The sequence below is a fragment of the Ustilaginoidea virens genome, chromosome 2, assembly GCF_000687475.1.
Source record: "Ustilaginoidea virens chromosome 2, complete sequence".
Taxonomy (NCBI): domain Eukaryota; kingdom Fungi; phylum Ascomycota; class Sordariomycetes; order Hypocreales; family Clavicipitaceae; genus Ustilaginoidea; species Ustilaginoidea virens.
The window spans coordinates 2589249-2610946 of NC_057317.1; the positions used below are offsets into that span (position 1 = coordinate 2589249).

A 21698-nucleotide genomic window follows, 5' to 3' on the forward strand; every position below is an offset into this window, starting at 1 on the left:
TAGCCAGAGATGACCGCCACATCCAGTGCCCGCTCGCAGTCCCGTAGTGAGGTGTACCTGGTACATGATGCGTGCCGGGTCGACGGGTACCTGGTGCTAGGTACCGTAGGCTAGGGGGCAGGTACCTTCCTAAAGGAACCTAAGGTAGGAGGTACCTATCCTCTGATATCGGCATTACAACACAGGCTGAGAGGACCGCCCGCAGCTTTTGAGGGACGTCTGGTTGCAGGCTGGGCGTAAAGTCAATACTGGGTTGCACATGGTAGTCCGTACTATTTGCTATTTACTACATTAGGTAGCTTCCATGGCAGCACAAGTCCGCACGCAATGTGGTACCGCCTACCTCTGCCTAGGTACCTACCTTACCGACCTACCTAGGTACCTAGGTACCTTATCTACCTACTAGCCTAAGCAGGTGCCTCGCGGTACCTAACCTGTAGGAGGTATAAGGCGGGTCACCCGGGAGGTGGGTGACTGCACGGCGCGCCCTCGACGCTCCCTTCAAAGTTTCAGGCCTTTTTACCCACCAGACCGACCACAGCCGTTCCACCCACAGACACAGGCCATCAGGCCATGCATGCCCTCCTCTGCACCTCTGCCTCCGTCCATCATTTACAGATCTACAGAGTACTCCGTACTGAGCACTGCCAAGTTCCTCTTGGCTGCCTGCCTTTTTACCTTCCAGTCACGTCTGATTCGCCCGTTAGCCTCACCCACAAGCAATCGTCGCGAATAACCTCCCACTTTCTCGCCTACTCCACATCCCTTTGCTTCCCCCCCCCCCCCCCTTCTGCTTCTGTTTCTTTTTTCTTTCTTTCTTTCTTTCTTTCTTTTTTTTTCTCTTTTTTTTTTTTCGCCTTCTTCGACACGCGACTGTCGCCCATCGAAGCGAGCGCCAACGCAGCGCGCTCTTTGCTCTTCTTCCCCCCCTTCATCTCGACTCCTTACATCGCGTCTCAATTGCCCGCCATGAGCTCCAAATCTCGGAAGCGGACTCACGCCGTCACGGACGAAAACCGCGCCGATTGCCCCTTCACCGTAACCATGGTCGCAGCCCCCAGCTCCGAAGAGCGCGACCACATACCAAAGAGGCGAAAGCGCGACGGCGACGACGATGGCGGCGCGGTTGTCAGCACCACCAAGAAGGAGCTGGTCCAGATGTCGCCGTTTGAGCCGAGGGGGAAATTCAAGTCCAACCAATCCATGAACCTATCATACGCAATCGAGCCCCGCAAGCGATGGCTAGACATGACGCGCTACAACAGTTTTGTCTGTAAGTGCATGCCGTTTGGAGCTCGTTGCACCTGAATCCATCTTGAGACGTCGAGTGGCCGGCGGGCCAACCGCCCCGAGCCTGCCTTGATGGGAGTACTGACCAAGCTGACCTTGCCGGGGGGGGGGTTTGGTTGGTGGGCGGGGGGCAAATCAGTAAATGGCTACAAGTATTGTAACGACGATTTTGTTTACGTCGCAAACGACACAACCATTGAGCGGCAAAAGGCGACGGGCAAGAGCTCGGACGGCGAGAACCTGCTGCAATCGGCAGACTACTGGGTTGCGAGGATCCTAGAAGTCAGGGCGTCAGACGAGCATCACGTATATGCCCGGATTTACTGGATGTACTCTCCAGATGAGTTGCCTTCTGGTACAGTGGACGGTAAAAAATCCATCAGCGGTCGTCAGCCATACCACGGAAACAACGAGCTCATAGCTTCCAACCACAGTAAGGCGCAATACATTCTTGCCTGCGCTGCTTTAATGTCCTTCTTCCTCTTCGTCGTCTCTTCTTCTTCTTCTTCCCTACTTCGACTTTTACCTGATACTTACTCCTCGACGCTGACGGCGCTTTGCAGTGGATGTCATCAACGTCGTAAGCGTCGCCATGAAGGCAACTGTGCATCAATGGATTGAATCCGATGACGAGGAGGTCCAGGATGCTCTATACTGGAGACAGGCCTTCAACTGCCGAACGTCTCAAATCTCGGTTCGTCCTTTCCCCTTGCAATCCGTCGCGTGCGCATTATCCCTGACTAAACTGTGCTCGACCCAAACACAGTCTGTCGAGTTGACTTGCAAATGCCAAACCCCTGCAAATCCCGACAAGACCCTGATCGGTTGTACGAGCCCAGACTGCGGCACTTGGCTGCACTACGAGTGCCTGCTTCATGACGTTTTGACGCAAGTATACGAGCGCCTTGGGACGGATATACCTCACAAATCCGAGAGCCTTGCCGAGTCGCCTGTAAAGGTAGAGACCGACACGCTCCCAATCCGCCGACCACTGACGCCGAGCGAGAACAACCAAGAAGAGCGCGCGCAATCCGCAATCGCCGTCAAAGGGCCCAGCCAGAATGGCGGCGACCACACGCCTCGGACAAGGAGCAACGAGGGCACACCAAAAGCTGCCACGCAAACACCGACCCCCGGGCCACCCAACTCCTTGTCAGCAAAGACCCCGAAATCAGCATCCACGAAGAAAGGCCGCGGAAAGAAGACTGTGGAAGACAAGCCGTACGAGGGGCTTTTCGAAGCAAGCCTCCGAATGAGCGACGGACCTATGGTATGGGAGATTACCGACTTGAGACCCAACATTGAGGTTGGCGATCGCGTTTGGACGGAGCGGGCAGCATGCCTGGTTTGCAAAAAGTTGATTGACTGATTGAGATTTGCAATGGGATTCTGATTGCTCCGCGATTTCCCCCCCATGTGCTTCTCCCCACCCCTTTCCCCTCCCTTTCCCCTTCCCTTTCCCCCTTCCCCACGCATCAAGCAAGCGAATGGCTTTGCCATGAATCGACGGCACCTCCGACTCTCGCTCCTTCTCACCTCATGATCAGTCCCCATTTGCTATCATTATTGTCTTGTTTCGGGTTCAGCTTGACAAATTAACAGCATGTATCTGATTACACGGAGCGTCCGTCGGGTTCACTGGTCCTTCGGTGGCGACAAAGCGGATGCGAGGCCTTGGAGTGTTTGAACAGGCTGTCGAGTTGTAAGGAAACCTTCAAGTTGTGAAGCAGTTCGGGGGTTCCCGCCCCCCCCCCCCCCCCCACCGGGCTATCTGCTGGCTTGCTTGTCTTTTTCGGGTTTGGAATCTGGGCGTTGCTGCTTTATAGGTGCTGGATGCATACTCCTGGGGCAGGCAAGGCGTTGGTATATTTGACTTTTGCGGACGGGGAGATTACTATTGGACGCTTTGGCGGGGAGTATTTCTTGGCCTGACGACTGGAGCTTTTGCCTTGCCTTGCCTTGCCTTGCCTTGCCTTGCCTTGCATAGCATTACATTGCACCCCTGGGCCGGATTGTCCCACGTTGAACAAAAGTTTGGTTTGGTCTTGTAGTGTCTTGGGTAGTTTCCTGAGAAGGCGGGTAGAAACTGCATGTGCCTGCCTGTGCGAGATGCAGGCTCGCCAAGGAGATGTGCGCATTGAACCCGCAGAATTCTCATGTAGCCAAGTTCCCGAGGCTCTGCTTTGCTTTCCGGGATGGAATCGCCGTCGGTGTAACGCGCCTTGATATGCGTGGTTGCATGGTGGCGCAACCCTGTGGGCTCGAAGATGGCCCCGTCGTCGTCGCAAGTTTTGGTCGGGCAGCCAATCCGGGCGAGCCTGTTGCGATGGCTTCTTCATCCGGGGAAGTGGTGCTTGCTGGATAGCAAAAAAAAAATCGCTGCCTCCGTCTATCTAGGAGGTAGGTAGAAGAGACGGGAGGGATGTGAGTACCTCTCCAAGGTTCGCATCTGTGGCTGGTTGATAAATAAGCCTCTTAGGCATCGGCACTCGGAAGTATCAATTCAAGTCTCGACAAAGAGGATGCTTTGTACATAGGTACCTAATGTAGTGCAATACATATCGAGAACGCTGTACAGTACCAGACGTAGTTGTCCAACCGATAACCTATCGATAACAAGAGCTCGGGTGGGGCGGTCTACAACCCCGCTGCGCCAGGAGGAGTTGGTGGGATCTGCGACAAGTTGCACGTCAACCCATCGAGTCATCCAAAAGAGGCATATCAAGCTCGATGAAATGGCCGACTTTGACCCCTTCGACTCTGCCCTGTACGTGATGCTTTTCTTTCTTTCTTTCCTTTTTTTTTCTCTTTTCGTTCTTTTCCCTCGTACCACTGGCCGTTCACGCCCAGTCGCCTGACGGCAGACTTGCTGACTGATTCTCCGACAGCGACCTCCTTCGGCGCCTCAACCCCAAGCACACGGCCGACCACCTCAACGCCATCATCTCCCTCGCCCCAGACTTGACGGAAGACCTCCTCTCCTCCGTCGACCAGCCCCTGACCGTGAGACGCTGCAAGCAGTCCGGCCGGGAGTATCTCTTGTGCGACTACAACCGCGACGGGGACAGCTACCGGTCCCCGTGGTCGAATCAGTTTGATCCGCCTCTTGACGAAGGCGGGCCGGGGGGTGTCGGCGCGGCCGGAAGCGAGGGCGCTGGCGAGGGAGCAATCCCGAGCGAAAGAGTGAGGAAGATGGAAGTCAAGGCCAATGAGGCGTTTGACATCTACCGGGATCTGTATTACGAAGGCGGCGTCAGCAGCGTATACTTTTGGAACCTGGATGACGGCTTCGCCGGAGTGGTTCTTTTGAAAAAGTGTAAGTTCTGCCTCCCGTCCCTCCCCAAAGCTGGGGCTTTTCTTCCCACCTGTACTGACAAGACGGGGCCTTTTTTTTTTTCCTTTGGGCGCCGGGGAAATTCAGCAGCTACACCAGGTCGCACCACTGAGGGCGTCTGGGACTCTATCCACGTCTTCGAGGCCATTGAGCGGGGACGAACGACGCATTACAAGCTCACTTCGACAGTCATCCTCTCGCTCTCGACGGCGGACACTAGCCTGGGGGACATGGACCTCAGCGGCAACATGACGCGGCAGGTGGAGCAGGACCTCCCGGTGGACACGGACGACAGCCACATCGCCAACGTCGGCCGCCTGGTGGAGGACATGGAGCTCAAGATGCGCAATCTACTGCAGGAGGTCTACTTCGGCAAGGCCAAGGATGTGGTGGGCGACCTGCGGAGCGTGGGAAGCTTGAGCGACGGGGCACGGGACCGCGAGGCGCAGCGGGAACTCATCGGCAGCATGCGGAGGTAGGCGGAGGAAAACAAGATTGGCGCTGTTTGGGCCGGCCGTGTTCTTCCTCCGGGCGCGGAACAAACCGATTCATGAAGAAGGAAAGCAAAGAAACTGAGGGTCTCCAACGGGGCTGCCTGCCACGTCTCTGGTGAGCGAAATGGCCGGCTGTCAGGCCAGGCAGCATCTAGATGAAATGAATTATACGCCAAGCAGCGCAGCTCTGAGGCGGAAAGGCTGCTTGAACAAGTGGTGAAGAAGCCAATTGGCGGGGGTGCCCCCCCCTCCTGACTTGCTGTCTCGAAGCTTGCAGGATTTTTTTTCTTAAAAAAAAAAAAAAAAAAAAAAAAAAAAAAAAAAAAAAAAAAAAAAAAAAGTCGGCCGCCTGGCTCAACTTTGACGCAGCACAGCAATGAGGCAGTCGCAGCCCCAGCTCTTTTACGGGTGAAGACAGACATTTGCATCAATATCTAGTTGGGCATCATCCGGCATCCGTGCACGGACGTGTCTGTTTAGATTTTTCTTCTTGTTTGTTGGCGCTTTTGATTGATCAACCGAGAATAAAAGAGCTAAAAAGGGGAACAACGGATCCGGGCCACTGAACTGAACCCGCAGACCCGGCCCGCAGACCCACCCGAGGTTTTCTCGGGTGGGTCAAATGGAGAGCACCTGACATCAGCAACCTGAGCTGAGGGTCGGTGTAAACTTGGCCTGATCAGACCTGACCTGATCAGACTTGACCTGTGACCTGACCTGACCTGACCTTACCCGACCCGACCGACCTGACGTTACTGTCAACTGGATCCTAGGGGGTGGCATTGGTACCAGAACTGTTCTTATGGCTAGGACCAGCACGGAGTACGGAGTAGAACCGGGGGTACGCGGAGCAAAAAAGGCCAGAATATCCCAGGAAACACCAGCGGCATGAATTCCCCGAATACTCCAGCGTACCTTGCATCATGACATCGCATCACGGCATTGCCTGCAGCTTGCAGTTTCAGATGCCGAGACCTTTTCCGTTGCAAGGAGCAGACAAGGGACAAGTCGGAGCTTCTTCACCTTGAGTCAAGCAAGTCTGGTTGCAACCAGCCAGACACAGACAGACAAGACAGACAAGATCCGAGTGCTCTGGCCACGTCGACGGCGTACGGCTCGGGTCGTTTCGGGCGCAAGGGTTAATAAAACATCGGGCCCCCTCCTCCTGGCGTCTGTGCCCGCCCTGCTAGTTGACCGCTTTACTTCAATACGTGCGCTCGAGATTGACGGGCCGTGGGAAAGGGAGGCGAGGGAGTGGGCCGAAGCCAACGGACCCGTGAGAATCATGCAGGAGTCAGGAGCCAAGGAGCCAGGACTATCCGTAATCACCCTGATGTTCTGCCCAGGCCGTCTCCCAGGATGAGTCCTGGTGCTTGCTCGGCTTGTTTGTCCGCGTTAGTCCCTGACAAGAGCACAAAGCTGACTGAGCAGAAGCCACGGAGGAAAAGCAAGGCGTCCGCGGGAATCGAAGCGGAAAATCAAAGCAGGCATTTGGCTTGTTGTTACCTACCTAGGTACCGTCTGGTTCCAACTTGATTCCCTGGCCCCTGTTTCGTGTGCATTTCGCCCGCTTGTCAACAAGCCCAGCCCCTTCCTTTGGACGCACTCTGTATGGAAATGCATGAGAATCAAGGCGCCGGCTTAGTAAGCACAATCTTGGATTGCGAGTGTGCGGCGCCGGAGAAAATCCATCGATTCGAACTCGGGAGTGGTTGGCGTGCACCGCGCACCGCGCACCGCGCACTGTGCTTGCTGGCGGTGGCTGCGGGGTTGGTCTGCCGTGCATGGCCAGGGGCCTGGCGTAGATTGCGATGGGACCTTGGGCGTCGCAGCGTGGTTGCGACTGGCGAGTCCGACCAGCACCAGCTGCTACGCACAGCCCCGAGTGGGATTAACACAACCATAAGCCCCTGCCGAGCGGTTCTCCTGGTTGGCGTTGTATCCAAATCCATGGTGGCAGCAACGCCTGGGTGCTTGTCGCCGTCGCCTGGTGGTGTTGAAACCCAGTCCGTACAGGCAGAGTACATGTACACACCACGCAGTAATGTACTCCGTACCTACCTTAGTTGCTGCGCATTCTGAGACGGTAGCACCGACGGAACAAGAGAAACATGGACGTACGAGCCAAGTTCCAAGACCACACATGCAATGATCCAATCGTGAGGCCTCGGAGCTTTTATGACAGTCACGGAAGTCGCTCCTGCCCCGGGCTTCTTGCGGCAAACAGCAAGTCAGCTGTCACCAGCTGTTCGCAGGCCTCTCTTCTCATGGCAACCCTCCGAACACGGCGGGGGCATTGGCAAAGTACAGTACAGTACAGTACATCCGTGGACATCTGGTCCTGATACAACCGATGCAGCCGCTACAACCCTTCTAGCGAGTCCACCGAGCGAATCCACCAAGTTTGGCCGGGCTACCACGGCGGCAATTGACGCAACAATTGAGCTGAGGTTTCGCAAACTACCAGATGTGTCGACAAAGGGCAACTTTTTATTTTTTTTTTTTTGGGGGGGGGGAGAGCACGGGTTGTCTTGGAGGTGGGGACCAGACCAAACCTCACTTTGCCAGCCGGGCCGGGCCTGCCTGCCTGTTTGTTCCCAAGCATCTCCCTCCTATACTGTAACACGGTACCTTAGGAGGTAGCTCGTGGTACTAAGGTAGGTAAGTAGCACCAGCCTACCACCCGCCGTTAAGTTAACTGCTGGCGCTGGGTCTTGGCCTATTTTTTCGGCCTTGCATAAAGACCGCCTTGAACCCCTCCGTCTCATCACCCCTGGGCCTTGACTGCTTGCCAGTCGCGTCTCGTCCTGTCAGGAATAACGCTGTCACCCATCGCCCCCTGGTTCTTGGTCTTGCTATTATTCTCTCATTTTCTGAGCTATCCTTGCCAGCATCTACCCCATACTACCTTGCCTACCTTACATACGTTGTTGACATTTGTCTTGTCTAGACTCTAGGAGCGAGCCAGCTCTCAGCACCTCAGCATCTCGGACAAGGTTTCCTCTCCATCTGCCGTCACGGCCTTTGCGCTCGCCAAGCCAAACTTGACTCCAAAAGCTCGAGCCCGCACCACCGCTCGATAGTGGCTAACCCGGCATCCAAACAACCTACTACGCGATCCGCACAGAGTCAATTCGCCACCCAAGTCTATTTTCCCGCCTTTTTTTTTTTTTTTTATTCTCTCCCTCTCGTCTTTTAGGGATCCTAGTAGCGTGACGGCAAAGAGACCGGGAAATCTTTCAGCATCTTGTTGACGGGCCCGTTTTCGAGTATCAACCACTCCGAGCCGCAAGCCGACTACTAGTTTGTTCTCTGCCACCTGCTGCGAGCGCGCTCGATTTCGCTTCGCTTAACTTGTTTAGAAAATCCACCCCTTCTCGGCTTTCAAGGAAAAGAACAGGAGGGAGGGGGAAAGACGAAAAATATACATATACACACACAGACACAAATATATACACACATACATACATATAAACAAGGATCGCGCTGGAAGTTATTGCTCAAAATGGCCGACGACAAGCCGTCAGTATTGATCATTGGAGGCTTGGGCTATATTGGCCGATTCTTGGCTCTCCATATTCACCAGAATGAGTTGGCTTCCGAGGTGCGCCTAGTGGACAAGGTACTTCCTCAACTTGCCTGGCTCGCTCCAGAGTTCTCTGCAGCCTGCTCTCCAGACAAATTTATGCAGGCCGATGCGAGTAGAGAGGGTAAGTTGAATCGCATGCCTCTCTGGACAGTCTCCCAAACATACTTGCTGCTGCTACCTATGCTACCCATAGGATGTCTCTCTGACCGAGCGTTTCTCTCCCTGTTACAGAAAGCTTAGCAAGAATATTTGACCGATCCAACGGCAAACAGTGGGACTATGTTTTCAACTGTGGGGGGGAAACAAGGTACTCGCAAGAGGATGAAGTCTACAAACTAAGGTCCCTCAACCTCTCCTTGGCTGTTGGCAAAGAGGCCGCCAAGCGAAAGGTCAAGGCATTCGTCGAACTGAGTACCGGCATGGTGTACAAATCGGATTCATCACCCAGCAAGGAGACTGACAAGTTAAAACCATGGAGCAAAATCGCAATATTCAAGCTCCAAGCCGAAGAGGAACTTGCCAAGATTGCTGGGTACGTAAGATTGACCTTGACGAAAACCAATCTCTCTCAGTACGCACTTCCGACCTTGCTGACGAATTTGGTGCATGCCTGGTTTTTTGATTGATTGGCAAATGACAGGTTACCCTTGGTCATTGTTCGCCTACCGAATGTATACGGCCCATTTGCTTCCCAGTTGGTCGCCACGGCCTTGTGCATGGCTCGGGTTTATCAGCATCTTGAAGAAGAGATGAGGTGGTTATGGTCCAAAGACCTTCGTACCGACACAGTGCACATTGGCGATGCTTCTCGGGCGCTATGGGAGATTGCAACATGGTACAATGCGGGTCAAGCTGGTTGGGACCCTTCGGAGATGGGCCAGGTGCCCATTTTCAATGTGGTCGATAAGGGTGAGACGAACCAAGGCAAGATGGCTGACATAATTGGAGACATATTCAAGATCCAGACGTCCTTCCACGGACAGTTGATCAGCACCTTTGCCCTGTTGAACCTAGACAGCGCGGTAGACGACGTCAATGACGAGATACTAGGCCCGTGGGCCGAGCTTCTTGTCAATGCTGGCATCACGCGGCCCGGACCTCTTACTCCATTCGTGGAGAGGGAGCTTCTCAAAGACACGGACCTCAGCATGGATGGCAGTCGCCTGGAGAAGCTGCTGAATTTCAAGTATGAGAAGCCGATCATGACGAAGGAGCTAATAGAAGAAGTCATCGAAAGCTACAGGAAAATGAACTGGTGGCCCTGACACATGGCAAGTTGTAGCAGTTCCGTGAAGCCACCCTTTTTTTTTTTTTTTTTTTTTTTTTCGCATCACTCTTTTCGGTGGGTTGCAGCTGTATTGAAGAGTTGGCCATGCAGCAATACGCGGAGCAGAGCATCCGCGAAGGGCATGATCAAGATGCACGGAAACGAGCGATGAGGAGCTTTTGAACTACGGCTCGTGAGGTGACGGTGCGAACCGGCAGCATCGCCTCAAGATGCGCATCGGCCCGATGAGAAAGAGTTGCGGCTGTGTAATTTAGGACGTCCCAAGGGCTTCGCGACGGAGGAAAGAAGATGGTGCAACAGGAAGTTCAAGCTACCTGGTGTGATTTAAGGGGAAGAGAGAGAAAATTTCATGTCGAAAAAGGGGACGAGTTAATCGTGGTTGACTGTTTCCGTTGGAGTGCACAAACGCCAATGGGGCGGGCACTGATGCCGAATTTGGCTCCTTTTGCGAAGAGGTTGAGTTGAGATGATGTCTGGTACGGAGTACAGCGTGCAGGGTGGGCTGTTGAACTAAAAATCCGTGGCGCGCGGTGATGCACGTGCTGTGGATGGAAGGTTTGCGACATTCTGGTGCTTTTGCTGGTGTTTCACTATCGGGATATGGGCAAATGTTGTATGCTGTGATACGACTGGCTGGATACATAAATAGAACATTCCAGGACACAGGGTGTGACTGAAGCGGAGTGGCTGGGGTGAGCGAGCGTGCCAATGCCTGACCTAAGCAAGTCATGTGTGATGTGAATGCCTGTGGCGTGTGTTGGTTGGTGCCTGGCAAGTGGCAACCAGCAAATTGACTTCTGCGGCCCGCCAGCGCGGCCCGCCAGCTATACATTTGTACATGTTTTCATCTAGGGCAGGTGGATAATTATTGTATGTACCTCACTTTTTTATTTATTTATTTATTTATTATTTATTTATTTTTTTTAAATTTTCTTTTTGCTTTTTTGCTTTTGGCCTCGGCTGCTTCCTTCTCACGACCCACAACTCTGTGGTTCACTCTGGTTGGCCTTTGTTTCTGTGCCGTGTTTCCTTCTCATCCCCTCAATTTACTTCTGTTGTTTCGCTCTGGCTGGCTATTGATTGACCCCTCTAAATTCCCCACCTTCCGGAACAGAGAGGGGGTCTGGCCGCCAAAGTGGACGACGAAAGAGGGTCTGGTGTTTCCTCGCTGGTCTGCTGCCCAGGAAAGCTTGGCTCGATTACTTGCCCGTATTTCTTTCATTCTTTTCTTTCTTTCTTTCCTTCTTTCCTTCTTTCCTTCTTTCCTTCTTTCCTTCTTTCCTTCTTTCCTTCTTTCCTTCTTTCCTTCTTTCCTTCTTTCCTTCTTTCCTTCCTTCCTTTCTTTCCTTTCTTCGCGACCTGGCTTTGGAGATGGCTGCTCCGGCCGAGAAATCGTTAAAGGACCTCAATGGCCGCTGGACCGTGGTAAGCCTCCCCATAATGCAACGCCCCATCTACCTACATGCGCAAGCCCTTTTCATACTGGTGGGATCGACTCCAGCGTTGGGGCTGCCGCAACCTGATGTCACATCGCATCAGACACCTTGAAACCTTGAAACCTGCAGTGCAACATGTGGTTCTCTTCCTCCGTCCTCCATGCCATCCTTGGCAAAAGGAAAAGACGTGGTCGTCTCCGCTCCTGCGATATACCGAGCGACTTCTCGCTCATTCTGACCGTAGCCTTGGATCCCACGTCACATCTGCTAACTGGACATGTCACTCATCAATTCAGAACAGCGAGCTATCCGAGTCTATTGATCCTGCCCTGGTCATCCAGGGTATTGGTTACCTCATTCGCACAGGCCTTGCCTATGCAACCATTTCCATCAAAGTCACCCAATTTGAAGCGCCCTCAAAGCCTCCGAATGAGTCCACCGAGACCTTTACCCACGTTGACATCGAGCAATCTGCCTCAGGCCTCACGAGCACACACGAAAATCGCTGCCTGGACAACATGTACCGTGACCACACCGATTGGCTTTTTGGAACGGTCAAGGGCAGGAGCGTCTGGGTTTCCCTAGACGAGGTGGAGGACTCGTATCTGAAGAATGGCTGGGAGATTGAGGGAGACGGCAAGTTCATCTTGAGCCATGTCGAGAGTCAAGACTACGGCTGGACTGCGACGCAGGTCTGGGGGTTCCAGCACGTTGGCGGTGAGCGCCGCCATTGTCGCAACATTGTCGTCGCAAAAGGTGACGAGCGCGCCGAATTCCGTCTAGTATATGATTACAACCCCGATGAGGTATAGCCGTGGTCGATGGAGGTTGAAAAGCTTCCAGCACAAGTCACCGAGGTCCCAACCGTGCCACGTCACGGTCATGGCCATGGTGCATTGCGGACTTGGGTAGATTCGCGAGGATAGTCGGGGCATCGGGGCTTGCTCAGTCTTGTCTTGTATTATATCAGATGATGCTTTATGAGTGACGCCATGGGGGCTGCCACTTGCGCGCCCGGTTGGAAATTTCCCCTTGCCAATTCTGGGCACTGCCATCTGATCCTTGGTGCTTGAACATGGCGTCATCTGCGGCCCATGCTTCATTCCGCGATGCAAGAAATCTTGGAAGATTTTCACTCATCATTTGAAACTTGCCCTTGTTCAGTGAAAATGCGCAGAATGCTCAGACGTTTGGGAGGAGCCGAAACAGTAATGCGCTGGGGGGGGGGGGGGGGGGGTTGGCGACGTCCTCTGACATGTCCCGACTCCTTGCGGCGCGGTAGGTACATGCCTACCTCTTGTTGGTTGCGAAGATGGCCGATATAGGGCTTGCAGACTCGCATCACTTGTCCCTTGCTTGCGCCTGGCTTTTTTTTTTTTTTTTTATTTATATATATATATATATTTTTATTTTTCTAAGAAAATATTCGACCAAGCCAGCCGGGCGAGAGGTGCTGCCGCATGGAGCAACAGGGACAGAGGTGGACGGCATTGAAGCAGCGCCAAAACTCTCAAGACATGCCCGCCAAGCAAACGCCGGGCCGAAACTACGTGGCGGCAAGGGAATCTACACGAGCAAACAGAATAAATCTTGGTTCATTCATACCACTAGCCCTGAAACTTTGCTTTGGCTAACCATCGTTTGCGCGTTGGACTCTCTGATGGACAACTTCCACAACTGCCTGCCTGCTCGATTGAAAGACGGGGGGGAAAAAACCATATCTGTCGTGACGCATCCCACAACGGCGTGGCGGATTTGAACTTGTTGCAGTCGTCGCTTTGGCGTCTTTGGTGTCTTTGGCGTCATCGTCGTCGTCGTCGTCGTCGTCGAAACTCGTCCGCTCCGGCTCGAGGATTGAAATGTGGTTGACATGTACAAGATCCTCTTCTTCTTTTCATATCTCGACTCTCCCGAGCCCTCATATCCTGTTCAACTGAGCGTCCTTGTATTTCTTTTTCCTTTTTCCTTTTTTTTTTTCCTTTTTTCTTTTTGTTCTCACTTTCTCGGCTTGCGCTATACCGGTACACGTTCAGGCAGGGCGCCTCTTGACAAATTCTTCCAAATCTTGGGCGGTAGCCACACCGAGTACAAATCTTCTGTTCTCGTCGGTGATGACAGCAAACTCCTGTCTCCACGGGCCGTCGGTTTCGCCGCCGCGGAAGAACTCCTCCAGCTGCTCGAGAGGCGTCTCCATGGTGATGATGCGGTACCGTCGTCCCTTCCTCTGGAAACGAGTCATGGCGGCAGAGAGGGGCTCGTCCGGCTTGATTTTGCCGCTGTCCAGCTGCGCCTGCAAATGGGGGATGGAGATGTACCCTAGGAGGGCGCGAGTTTCCGAGTCAACAATGGTCAGGTGGGTGTAATCACGCTCAAATGCCGAGAGGAGAGCAAGCGAGACCGCGTCCGAGGGGTTCAAAGAGAGAGCAGCGGGCGGATCGAGATCTTCAACGGTAGCCTTTTGAAAAAGGAAAAAAAGGAAAAAAAAGAAAAAGAAAAAGAAAATCAAAAGTATCGCCTGGTTAGCAGGTATGTTTGTAGATCGCGAGGCGTCTCAGCCGATAGAAAACGGCTGCAACGCTGCACGGGAGAGTCGCGTCGGGGGCTTGTCGAGGGGCCAATTCAACACATACCCCGCGATACCTCGAGGACCAGTGCGACTGGAAGAAGGGTTTGTTGGCGCCGTTGACGGCCGGCGCTGGGGCAGCAGCCCGGGAAGCCATGACGGCTTTTGCTTTGCGAGCGACGCCGACCAAACACTGCGGCCGAGCCGGACTTGTTTCGTTGGGTGAGGTCTACGGCGCGCAAAGCAGTGGGGGTCAGCGTTTGCTTGCGAACAGACGCTTTCGTTGACTGGAGCACGATGCGAGAAAAAAAAGTCGGCGAGGAACCAAGGTTGAGGTTCTGATCTGCTCCGAAGCAGAGAGAAGGTTTCTCTCGATTATTAGCGTCAACGGACGGAGTACGGAGTACGGAGTACAGAGTTACGTTGGGTAGGTAGGTAGGTACCTAGGTACCTGGTACGGAGCAATTGCTGGAGAATTGAGCGGGGCGGGCGCCTAATAATTTGGCCTGGCCTGTGTGTGGGCTGGGAGATGCGGGGCTTTTTCGGGTAGAGCACGGGGTTTAGCTTATCTAGGTATTGACCTACATACTTCCTCAGCCTCACTACGGAGTACCAAGCCCCACTACCAGGTAGACCTACATAGCAGTTCCAAGCAAATGCCCTCGGACAGGGAAACTTGGGTAAAAGGCCATCAAGTGCACCTCGGTCGAGGCACGAGCCAATCTGGAGTGCTGTAGAAGCGGGAGCCGTAGCTTTGGGAGCACCAGGCAACGTGGCCGCAAGCAAACGGGATGGTGAATAGCGGTGATGTCACCGTGGCAGCAGCGGTCAACTCCAAGCTGGTGACAGTCGAGATGAGATACTCGAGGTAGGCTAGGGAGATGCGAGGTCTGGTAGGTACAGTACCAGACCCAAGGTAACCCTAAGACTGGTGCACCGTCAACCCCGGAGTTAACGGCTTGTGGCCCGTCAGACAGCGGATTGAATTCGCGTCACGGAATTGAAAATCTTCCTCTCCCCTTCACACCCTGCGATCCATCATCCAACTCCAGAGCCCAACAGTTGAGACATTGGTTCGTTCCTAGGCCTCATCGTTCTGATGCTTCTTTGCTTCCTCCGTGCCAGTGCCGACCGACTTGGATGGAGCTTGCTAATCTCGCTCTAGTTTTATGCTCCCAAGCGCTGCCGAGGACTTGGATTGCCGCTTACCTCTGCCCAGTGAGTCCGCCCTCCGCCTTCTTCAGCTGGACCTGTTCCTGCTTGAGGTCCAGTCGTCCTCTGCGAGCTCTTGGCAATCCCCTCGACTTTATTCCCTCGCTTCAGTTCCGTCATGGCGCCACTTGTTCCGCAGGCCGAGACTCTGAGGAGCTTCTTCAGCTCGTCAGTGGACGCCGCACCGTCCAAACCGACCCCATACCAAGCTCGCCCGGAGTTGTACGGTGCCTTTTCCATGGCGGACAACGCAAGGGACAGAGCGCCAACAAGAGGGTTAGCAAAGGCTAGCCCTACCGCTCAGGCCAAGACGGGACCGATTGAGCCGTACTCTGGCAAATACTATGCCGCATGTACCTTTGGAGGTCTCCTTGCTTGTGTACGTAGGTTTGCTCGTATGGTGACGCGACGCTTGGCAGCATGGCGGCATTTCGCTCATGCATTCCGCTGAACTATTCACTCACGCTGCTCGCTTGTTTCGCCAGGGTCTTACTCACACCGCCGTCACTCCCCTCGATCTCGTCAAGACGCGGCGCCAGGTTGATTCCAAGCTTTACACGTCCAACTTGCAAGCCTGGAAAAAGATCTTTCGTGCCGAGGGCTTCCGTGGCATCGTGACTGGCTGGAGTCCAACGCTTTTCGGCTACAGCGCGCAGGGGGCTTTCAAGTACGGATGGTACGAGTACTTCAAGAAAACCTACAGCGACCTAGCGGGACCGGACGCAGCTCACAAGCACAAGACTGGCATATATCTGGCTGCATCCGCCTCGGCCGAGTTCCTCGCCGACATTGCCCTGTGCCCCTTTGAGGCTGTCAAGGTGCGCATGCAGGGCACCATGCCCAACCCCTACACAGGGACCTTTCACGGCATCAGCGCCGTCACTGGCAAGGAAGGCTGGGGGGGCCTGTATAAGGGATTGTATCCTCTGTGGGGCCGCCAGATTCCCTACACCATGATGAAGTTTGCCTCTTTCGAGACCATTGTGGAAATGATCTACGACCGGCTCCCTGGGCAAAAGGACGATTACAGCAAGGCCGCTCAGACCGGGGTGTCCTTCACTGGTGGCTACCTGGCCGGCATCCTTTGCGCCATCGTCTCCCACCCGGCAGACGTCATGGTCAGCAAGCTCAATGCGAACCGAGCGCCCGGCGAGGCCTTTGGCACGGCCTTGGGCCGCATTTACAAGGAGATTGGATTTGGTGGGCTCTGGAATGGGCTGCCCGTGCGAATTGTCATGATTGGAACTCTGACTGGACTTCAGTGGATGACATACGTAAGCCGTGTTGCATCGGCGAAACACCAATGCCCGCAAAAATGCGGCATGTGCAAAGCTGGACTAACAGTCATGTAGGATTACTTCAAGATTTTCATGGGTCTTCCCACAACAGGCGGTGGTCCTCCCCCGGCGGGTGAGAAGAAGGCTCCATCCTCTTAAGTGTCGAACGGATTTCCTTCCAGAAGCTTCAGATGCAGTGGGCTTCCGCTGCCACGTGTTGCCGCATGTATTTCAGATTGAGCCGACACATGGTTGTCTTTTATTTGTTGTGTTGTAAGTCAGTTCATGGCGATGCCATTCTTCGATGCTGTTCAGCAGCCTTCTTGATTGGTAATGAAGATGAAGCCGGTTCTAAGCCGGTTCTAAGCCGGTTCTCGGTAGTTGAGAGGGCTGAACCTCGAAAGCCAAGGCACATTTGCCGCGCGGGTGACAGCCTGGAACACAAGCATCCCCTGAAGCCATCCATCCGTTGACAAGCGTTGGTCACGCACCTTGCATTCTGCCACTAGGCATAGGTTTTGTGTGATTGGACATGTTTGGGATTCTTTAACTCATTCATATATTTAGACACTTATTCATTCTTGTTGGAACTAATCGCCCCTCGTGTCTGCTATGCGCGGGAGTGGATGGGTCGGGTCATCTGCTCTCGTAAAAGCACGCACCGGGTCCTATCAGAATCTCTGTTTGTGCATGCCATGCCTACCTCGGGATTCGCTTGAGATGATGAGGGCGAGTTGCTCGGCACACTGAACGGGAAGGGGGGAAGGGGAAGGTGGGGGGGGGGGGGGCACCACAGAGAGGGCTTCAATGTGATCAAGAAGCCTCGCTGTCAGAGTTGCAATTGGATTCTGCATTGCTGCGCGCGTGGCCCAGCCGACGGAGATGGAAGGCGCTATTGCTTCGTTGGCAGGCTGGTAAAGTTGGGATTCATCAAAGGATCAGATGTCGTCGCGATTTCCGCCCAAAACCTAGCGGGAACAAGGCTGGCGGCATAATTGTCGATAAGCATTGACTGCGACACCGGGTCACGGACATGCGTTGGCAACAAAGTTCTCCGCCGACGAGTGCGGGTAATCATGGCGTTGGACTGCCCACAGCGGTCGAACGGTCGAGAGCACCTCGCTCATTAGCCAACCGGGTCAAGGAGCTCGATCCTTTTTGTCTCGGTCTAAAGTGAGTTCAAGCACCCCGCCAGCTCATGCATGGGGCGAGCTCCCTTTGGGGCCGGTGAGGCCTCATGCGTCGTGTCCCTGGAGGGGTTCCGTTGCGGCTGGGTTGCTCCGGTCGTTGCGGGTGATACATACGTGCCTGCTTTCGAGCATCATGGCACTGATGTCCACTGGACTGGATGGCTGGAACCATGGAACTCTGTGCCCGTGGCCTGAGGGCCAGTGCCGGTGTTGCTGCAAGTATTGATTCAATCCTTGACCGTGTTGCTTTGGTTGAGCCGCCGGCCCTTTGTTTACCGCATCCATCGTACCTTCCTCAAGTTGAGCTCTTATTATTACTCTGTCGCCTTACCTAACCTGAGGTACCCAGCACGTCCCCATGCATGCCCGAACCGATACGTACCGTTGACGTCACAATACAAGCCTGCCAAGCATCCGTGCTTACGGATGACTCTCTCCTCTTCTTGCCCCTGCTGCGGCTGGCTGGGCTGGGCTGGGCTGGGCTGGGCTGGCAGGACAGGACATGACAGGACAGGACAGGACAGGACAGGACAGGGCAGGTTGGGTTCGAGTTGGGTTCAAGGCTAAACCCCCATTGGCGGCGGCGGCGCACTTAGCACTGGCAAGTGGCACCCATCTCATCCCACAAAAACCCCTTGGCACATTCCACTTTCTCCATCCAGGAGTTCCAGGACCCCCAGGTGGTGGTGGGTAGTTTAACCTTGGGTACATTCCTACCTACCTAAGGTACCTACCTACCTCTTACCAGGTAGGTAGGTACCTAGGTAGGTAGGTACTCTAGGTACTGTAGTCATGGGCTCTGGGCGGAACCCGGCCGACCTGCGCCGCGCCTCATCTCCAGGTGCGCCAACTTCGCCCAGAGTCGGCCGGCTGGCCCCAACTTCAAATCCATTGCCTGCTCCTCACACCCAGCTCGAAAACGCCTCATTCATTCGCTCACCTGCTCGGCTCGATTTTGCGTGGTTCCAGGTCATCTCATGCTCATGCGAACAACATTCTGCCTCAATTCGCCGTCGACGCTGAATCGCGGGCGCTGCGCGGCTGCGGCTGCCCACTTCTGCCCAGCCGTTGTTGTATGGTTTGTCGTAGTTGCGACAAGTTGACGAATCGCTATCGGCTGCCGTCATGGCTGGTTTCCTGACGAGAATAAAGAGCGCCAGCTCGGTAGGTCGATGTGTCCGACGACGTTTTCCCTTTCTTATCCCCCTCCTTCTCGCCTTGCCATCTTTCCTGCCGCGGTCGTGGTTCGTCGCGTTCACCCAGTCGTTTGTCTGGTTGCCATTGCCGAGTTTCCCTCTCTTCTGTAGAGCATCCTGCTGACGAAATCTTCCTTCTTCCCAGGCGTCGCCGAATCAACCATTGAAGGAGGCCCACGGCAAGAAAAAGGATGACCTCGCCTTGGAAGCAACCCCATTGGAAAAGATGCTCCACAGCGCGGGTCCCATGCGCGGAGATGGGAGCGACATATTCTTTGGTTTTGAAAACGTGAGTGTCGCCCATGCCACTTCTGCAGCAGGCTGCCGCTGTGAAACAATGGCATCAACAACAGCAGTTCATGATGCTAAAAAAAAGAAAAAAAAGAAAAAACAAATGGCCCTTTCTTGCTAACGTAAACTTTTTCTAGTTCGGAAACACCTGGTACGAAGCCATCTCGTCCGTCGTTGGTCCCTCTCCTGGCCTATTCCACTGACTCCCCACGCCGCAGCTACTGTAATTCCATCGTGCAAGCTTTGTTCTATTCGGACCTGTTCCGAGAGAGCGTGATAAACTATCCATCTCTCTCACCCTTGGACACGCCCAATGGCACACGACCCAGAGTCAACGTGACCCTTCGACCACCCATGAACCCGAATCCTGCCACACCACAACAGAGACAGAGGAACGGCAGCGCCGCGTCTCAGGCTCTCAGGCAGCGACAGGCTCTCAATTCGGGTCAGCTTCCGCCATCTCAGACCCTCAAGCCCGAGGACAAGCCTGATACCCCCGAGTATAAGAAGAAGCAAGCCATGTTGAAGGGGCCGATACTTGAGCTGGCGCAGGAGAATGCTGCCGCATATGGCATGGAGGAGTGCACCTTTACCGGCCTGAAGGACATTTTCCTCACTCTCCTCGGCAGCACTTCTCGAACCGGTGTCCTGAGCCCGCAACGTTTTCTGGAAATCTTCAAGCGCGACAACGAGATGTTTCGGAACTCGATGCATCAAGATGCGCATGAGTTCTACGGCCTAGTCTTGAATGATGTCATCTCCAATGTGGAGAAGAATGCTCGCAGGATTCAGGAGCTCGAGAACAGCAGAGGACGGGATGAGCTGACGCAGCCTACGGAAAACGTCGTCGGCTCTGCCGTTGCCAACGGTGCCGCAGGCCATCGACCTCCGGGAATCGGCTGGGTTCACGACATTTTCGAGGGCGTTTTGACGTCGGAGACGAGATGCCTTACGTGCGAAACAGCTTCCCGACGCGACGAAACCTTCCTAGACCTTTCCATCGATCTGGAAGAACACACGTCTGTCACTTCCTGCCTGCGCAAGTTTTCGGCCGAGGAAATGCTGTGCGAGCGCAACAAGTTCCACTGCGATCACTGCGGTGGTTTGCAGGAGGCCGAAAAACGCATGAAGGTGAAGAAGCTGCCCAAAATCCTGACACTGCACTTGAAGCGATTCAAATACACCGAGGATTATAGCCGGCTCCAAAAGCTCTTTCACCGTGTGGTGTATCCATATCACCTCCGCATGTTCAACACTACGGACGACGCTGAGGACCCGGACCGGCTCTATGAGCTGTATGCTGTCGTGGTACACATTGGCGGGAATGCCTACCACGGCCACTACGTCTCCATCATCAAGACCAAGGACAGAGGCTGGCTCCTGTTTGACGACGAAATGGTCGAACCCGTGGACAAGCACTTTGTGCGCAACTTTTTCGGGGACAAGCCAGGCATGGCTACAGCATACGTCTTGTTTTATCAAGGGACGACTTTCGAAAAGGTCAGGGAGGAACAAGAGAAGGAAGGCATGGAAGAGGTCAAGCTGGCCACGCAGGCTGCCAATGTTGCCCACGACGACGGCGGCGACAAGGCAGACACTGCGCCTCTGCAGCGACTGGCGACACAGCCGGCCCCGGCAATACCAGAGCACGATTCTTTGTCGAGCCTCGCCCACGCCCAAACTGCTCCAGATATGCCGACCCCGCCTCTGCCACATATGGATATACCAGATATACCAGCACATGCTGGAGCCATGTCCGCGGCACCGACAGCAACGAATCCCGGCGGCGCACCGTTGAAGACACTGGCGACGAAGCAGGATGGGCTCAAGAGGGACGACAAGAAGAGGGAGAAGAGGGAGCGCGAGACGGTCGAAAAGGCCGCCAAGCTGGCAGAAAAGGAGAAGGAGAAGCACGCCAAGGCGGCCGCCAAGGAGGAAGGGAAGAAACGAAGAGATGAGCAAGTAAAGGGTACGCAGGGCAAGAGAAGCGAGCAGGAAGAGTGTCAAAAGGCTCTCAAAGCCAGCAGCAAAAAGAGCGCAGGCCACGAGGAAGAAACGAGGAGAAAGGACAACGGTGCGTCGGGCTCATGGGGATTCCTTGACCGATCCAAAAGGGATAGCAAGTCGATGGCGCGAAAGAGCTTCAGTTTCTTCCACAAGGACAAAGGGAACAACGAAAGTGCCGTGGTGGATGGTGGTGAGAATGGAGACACAGCCGAGAGGCCTGAAAAGACGAGGGGACGACTCAGCATAGGGTTGGGGAGAAAGAAGAGCAGCAACGTATTATCGCAAGCGCTCAAGGGGGAAACAAGAAGTGAGCGACAGTGAGCGACAGTGAGCGACCTTGAAAATCATGATGTGCAAGACGCGCACGCACGCAACGTCTGAAGAGAGAGGACGGGGGGGGGGGGGATAAGGAAAAGAAAGGGCCATTTTGGATCAACATGATGGGCAATCTAGGCTGTATGACTAATGACGGCGTTTTTCTCTTGGTCAAGAGAGGGAGGGCAAAGCAGGTCGGTTTTCACGCAAGCGTGG

The 21698-nt window shown here is 54.4% G+C and overlaps 7 protein-coding genes across 7 annotated transcripts; 6 read left to right on the forward strand and 1 right to left on the reverse strand.

Annotated features, from left to right (window-relative positions):
• Positions 1-969: 969 nt before the first annotated feature.
• On the forward strand, positions 970-2659 carry UV8b_02458 (uncharacterized protein; the record flags this gene model as incomplete). Its single annotated transcript, XM_043139956.1, has 4 exons — positions 970-1273; positions 1430-1723; positions 1854-1984; positions 2057-2659. The coding sequence occupies 4 exons, from the start codon at positions 970-972 to the stop codon at positions 2657-2659; spliced, it is 1332 nt and encodes a 443-aa protein (XP_042995890.1).
• Positions 2660-4025: 1366 nt separating this feature from the next.
• On the forward strand, positions 4026-5103 carry UV8b_02459 (uncharacterized protein; the record flags this gene model as incomplete). Its single annotated transcript, XM_043139957.1, has 3 exons — positions 4026-4057; positions 4179-4606; positions 4712-5103. The coding sequence occupies 3 exons, from the start codon at positions 4026-4028 to the stop codon at positions 5101-5103; spliced, it is 852 nt and encodes a 283-aa protein (XP_042995891.1).
• A 3520-nt stretch (positions 5104-8623) lies between these two features.
• Positions 8624-9972, forward strand: UV8b_02460 (uncharacterized protein; the record flags this gene model as incomplete). The annotated part of the gene is made up of 3 exons (XM_043139958.1): positions 8624-8828; positions 8939-9239; positions 9348-9972. 3 exons carry the CDS (start codon positions 8624-8626, stop codon positions 9970-9972), a joined length of 1131 nt encoding a protein of 376 aa, XP_042995892.1.
• A 1394-nt stretch (positions 9973-11366) lies between these two features.
• UV8b_02461 (uncharacterized protein) lies at positions 11367-12243 on the forward strand (the record flags this gene model as incomplete). The annotated part of the gene is made up of 2 exons (XM_043139959.1): positions 11367-11420; positions 11728-12243. The coding sequence occupies 2 exons, from the start codon at positions 11367-11369 to the stop codon at positions 12241-12243; spliced, it is 570 nt and encodes a 189-aa protein (XP_042995893.1).
• A 1217-nt stretch (positions 12244-13460) lies between these two features.
• Positions 13461-14151, reverse strand: UV8b_02462 (uncharacterized protein; the record flags this gene model as incomplete). Its single annotated transcript, XM_043139960.1, has 2 exons — positions 13461-13886; positions 14062-14151. 2 exons carry the CDS (start codon positions 14149-14151, stop codon positions 13461-13463), a joined length of 516 nt encoding a protein of 171 aa, XP_042995894.1.
• Positions 14152-15324: 1173 nt separating this feature from the next.
• Positions 15325-16642, forward strand: UV8b_02463 (uncharacterized protein; the record flags this gene model as incomplete). The annotated part of the gene is made up of 3 exons (XM_043139961.1): positions 15325-15585; positions 15692-16480; positions 16559-16642. The coding sequence occupies 3 exons, from the start codon at positions 15325-15327 to the stop codon at positions 16640-16642; spliced, it is 1134 nt and encodes a 377-aa protein (XP_042995895.1).
• Positions 16643-18798: 2156 nt separating this feature from the next.
• Positions 18799-21488, forward strand: UV8b_02464 (uncharacterized protein; the record flags this gene model as incomplete). Its single annotated transcript, XM_043139962.1, has 4 exons — positions 18799-18837; positions 19015-19158; positions 19298-19311; positions 19379-21488. 4 exons carry the CDS (start codon positions 18799-18801, stop codon positions 21486-21488), a joined length of 2307 nt encoding a protein of 768 aa, XP_042995896.1.
• Positions 21489-21698: the final 210 nt, after the last annotated feature.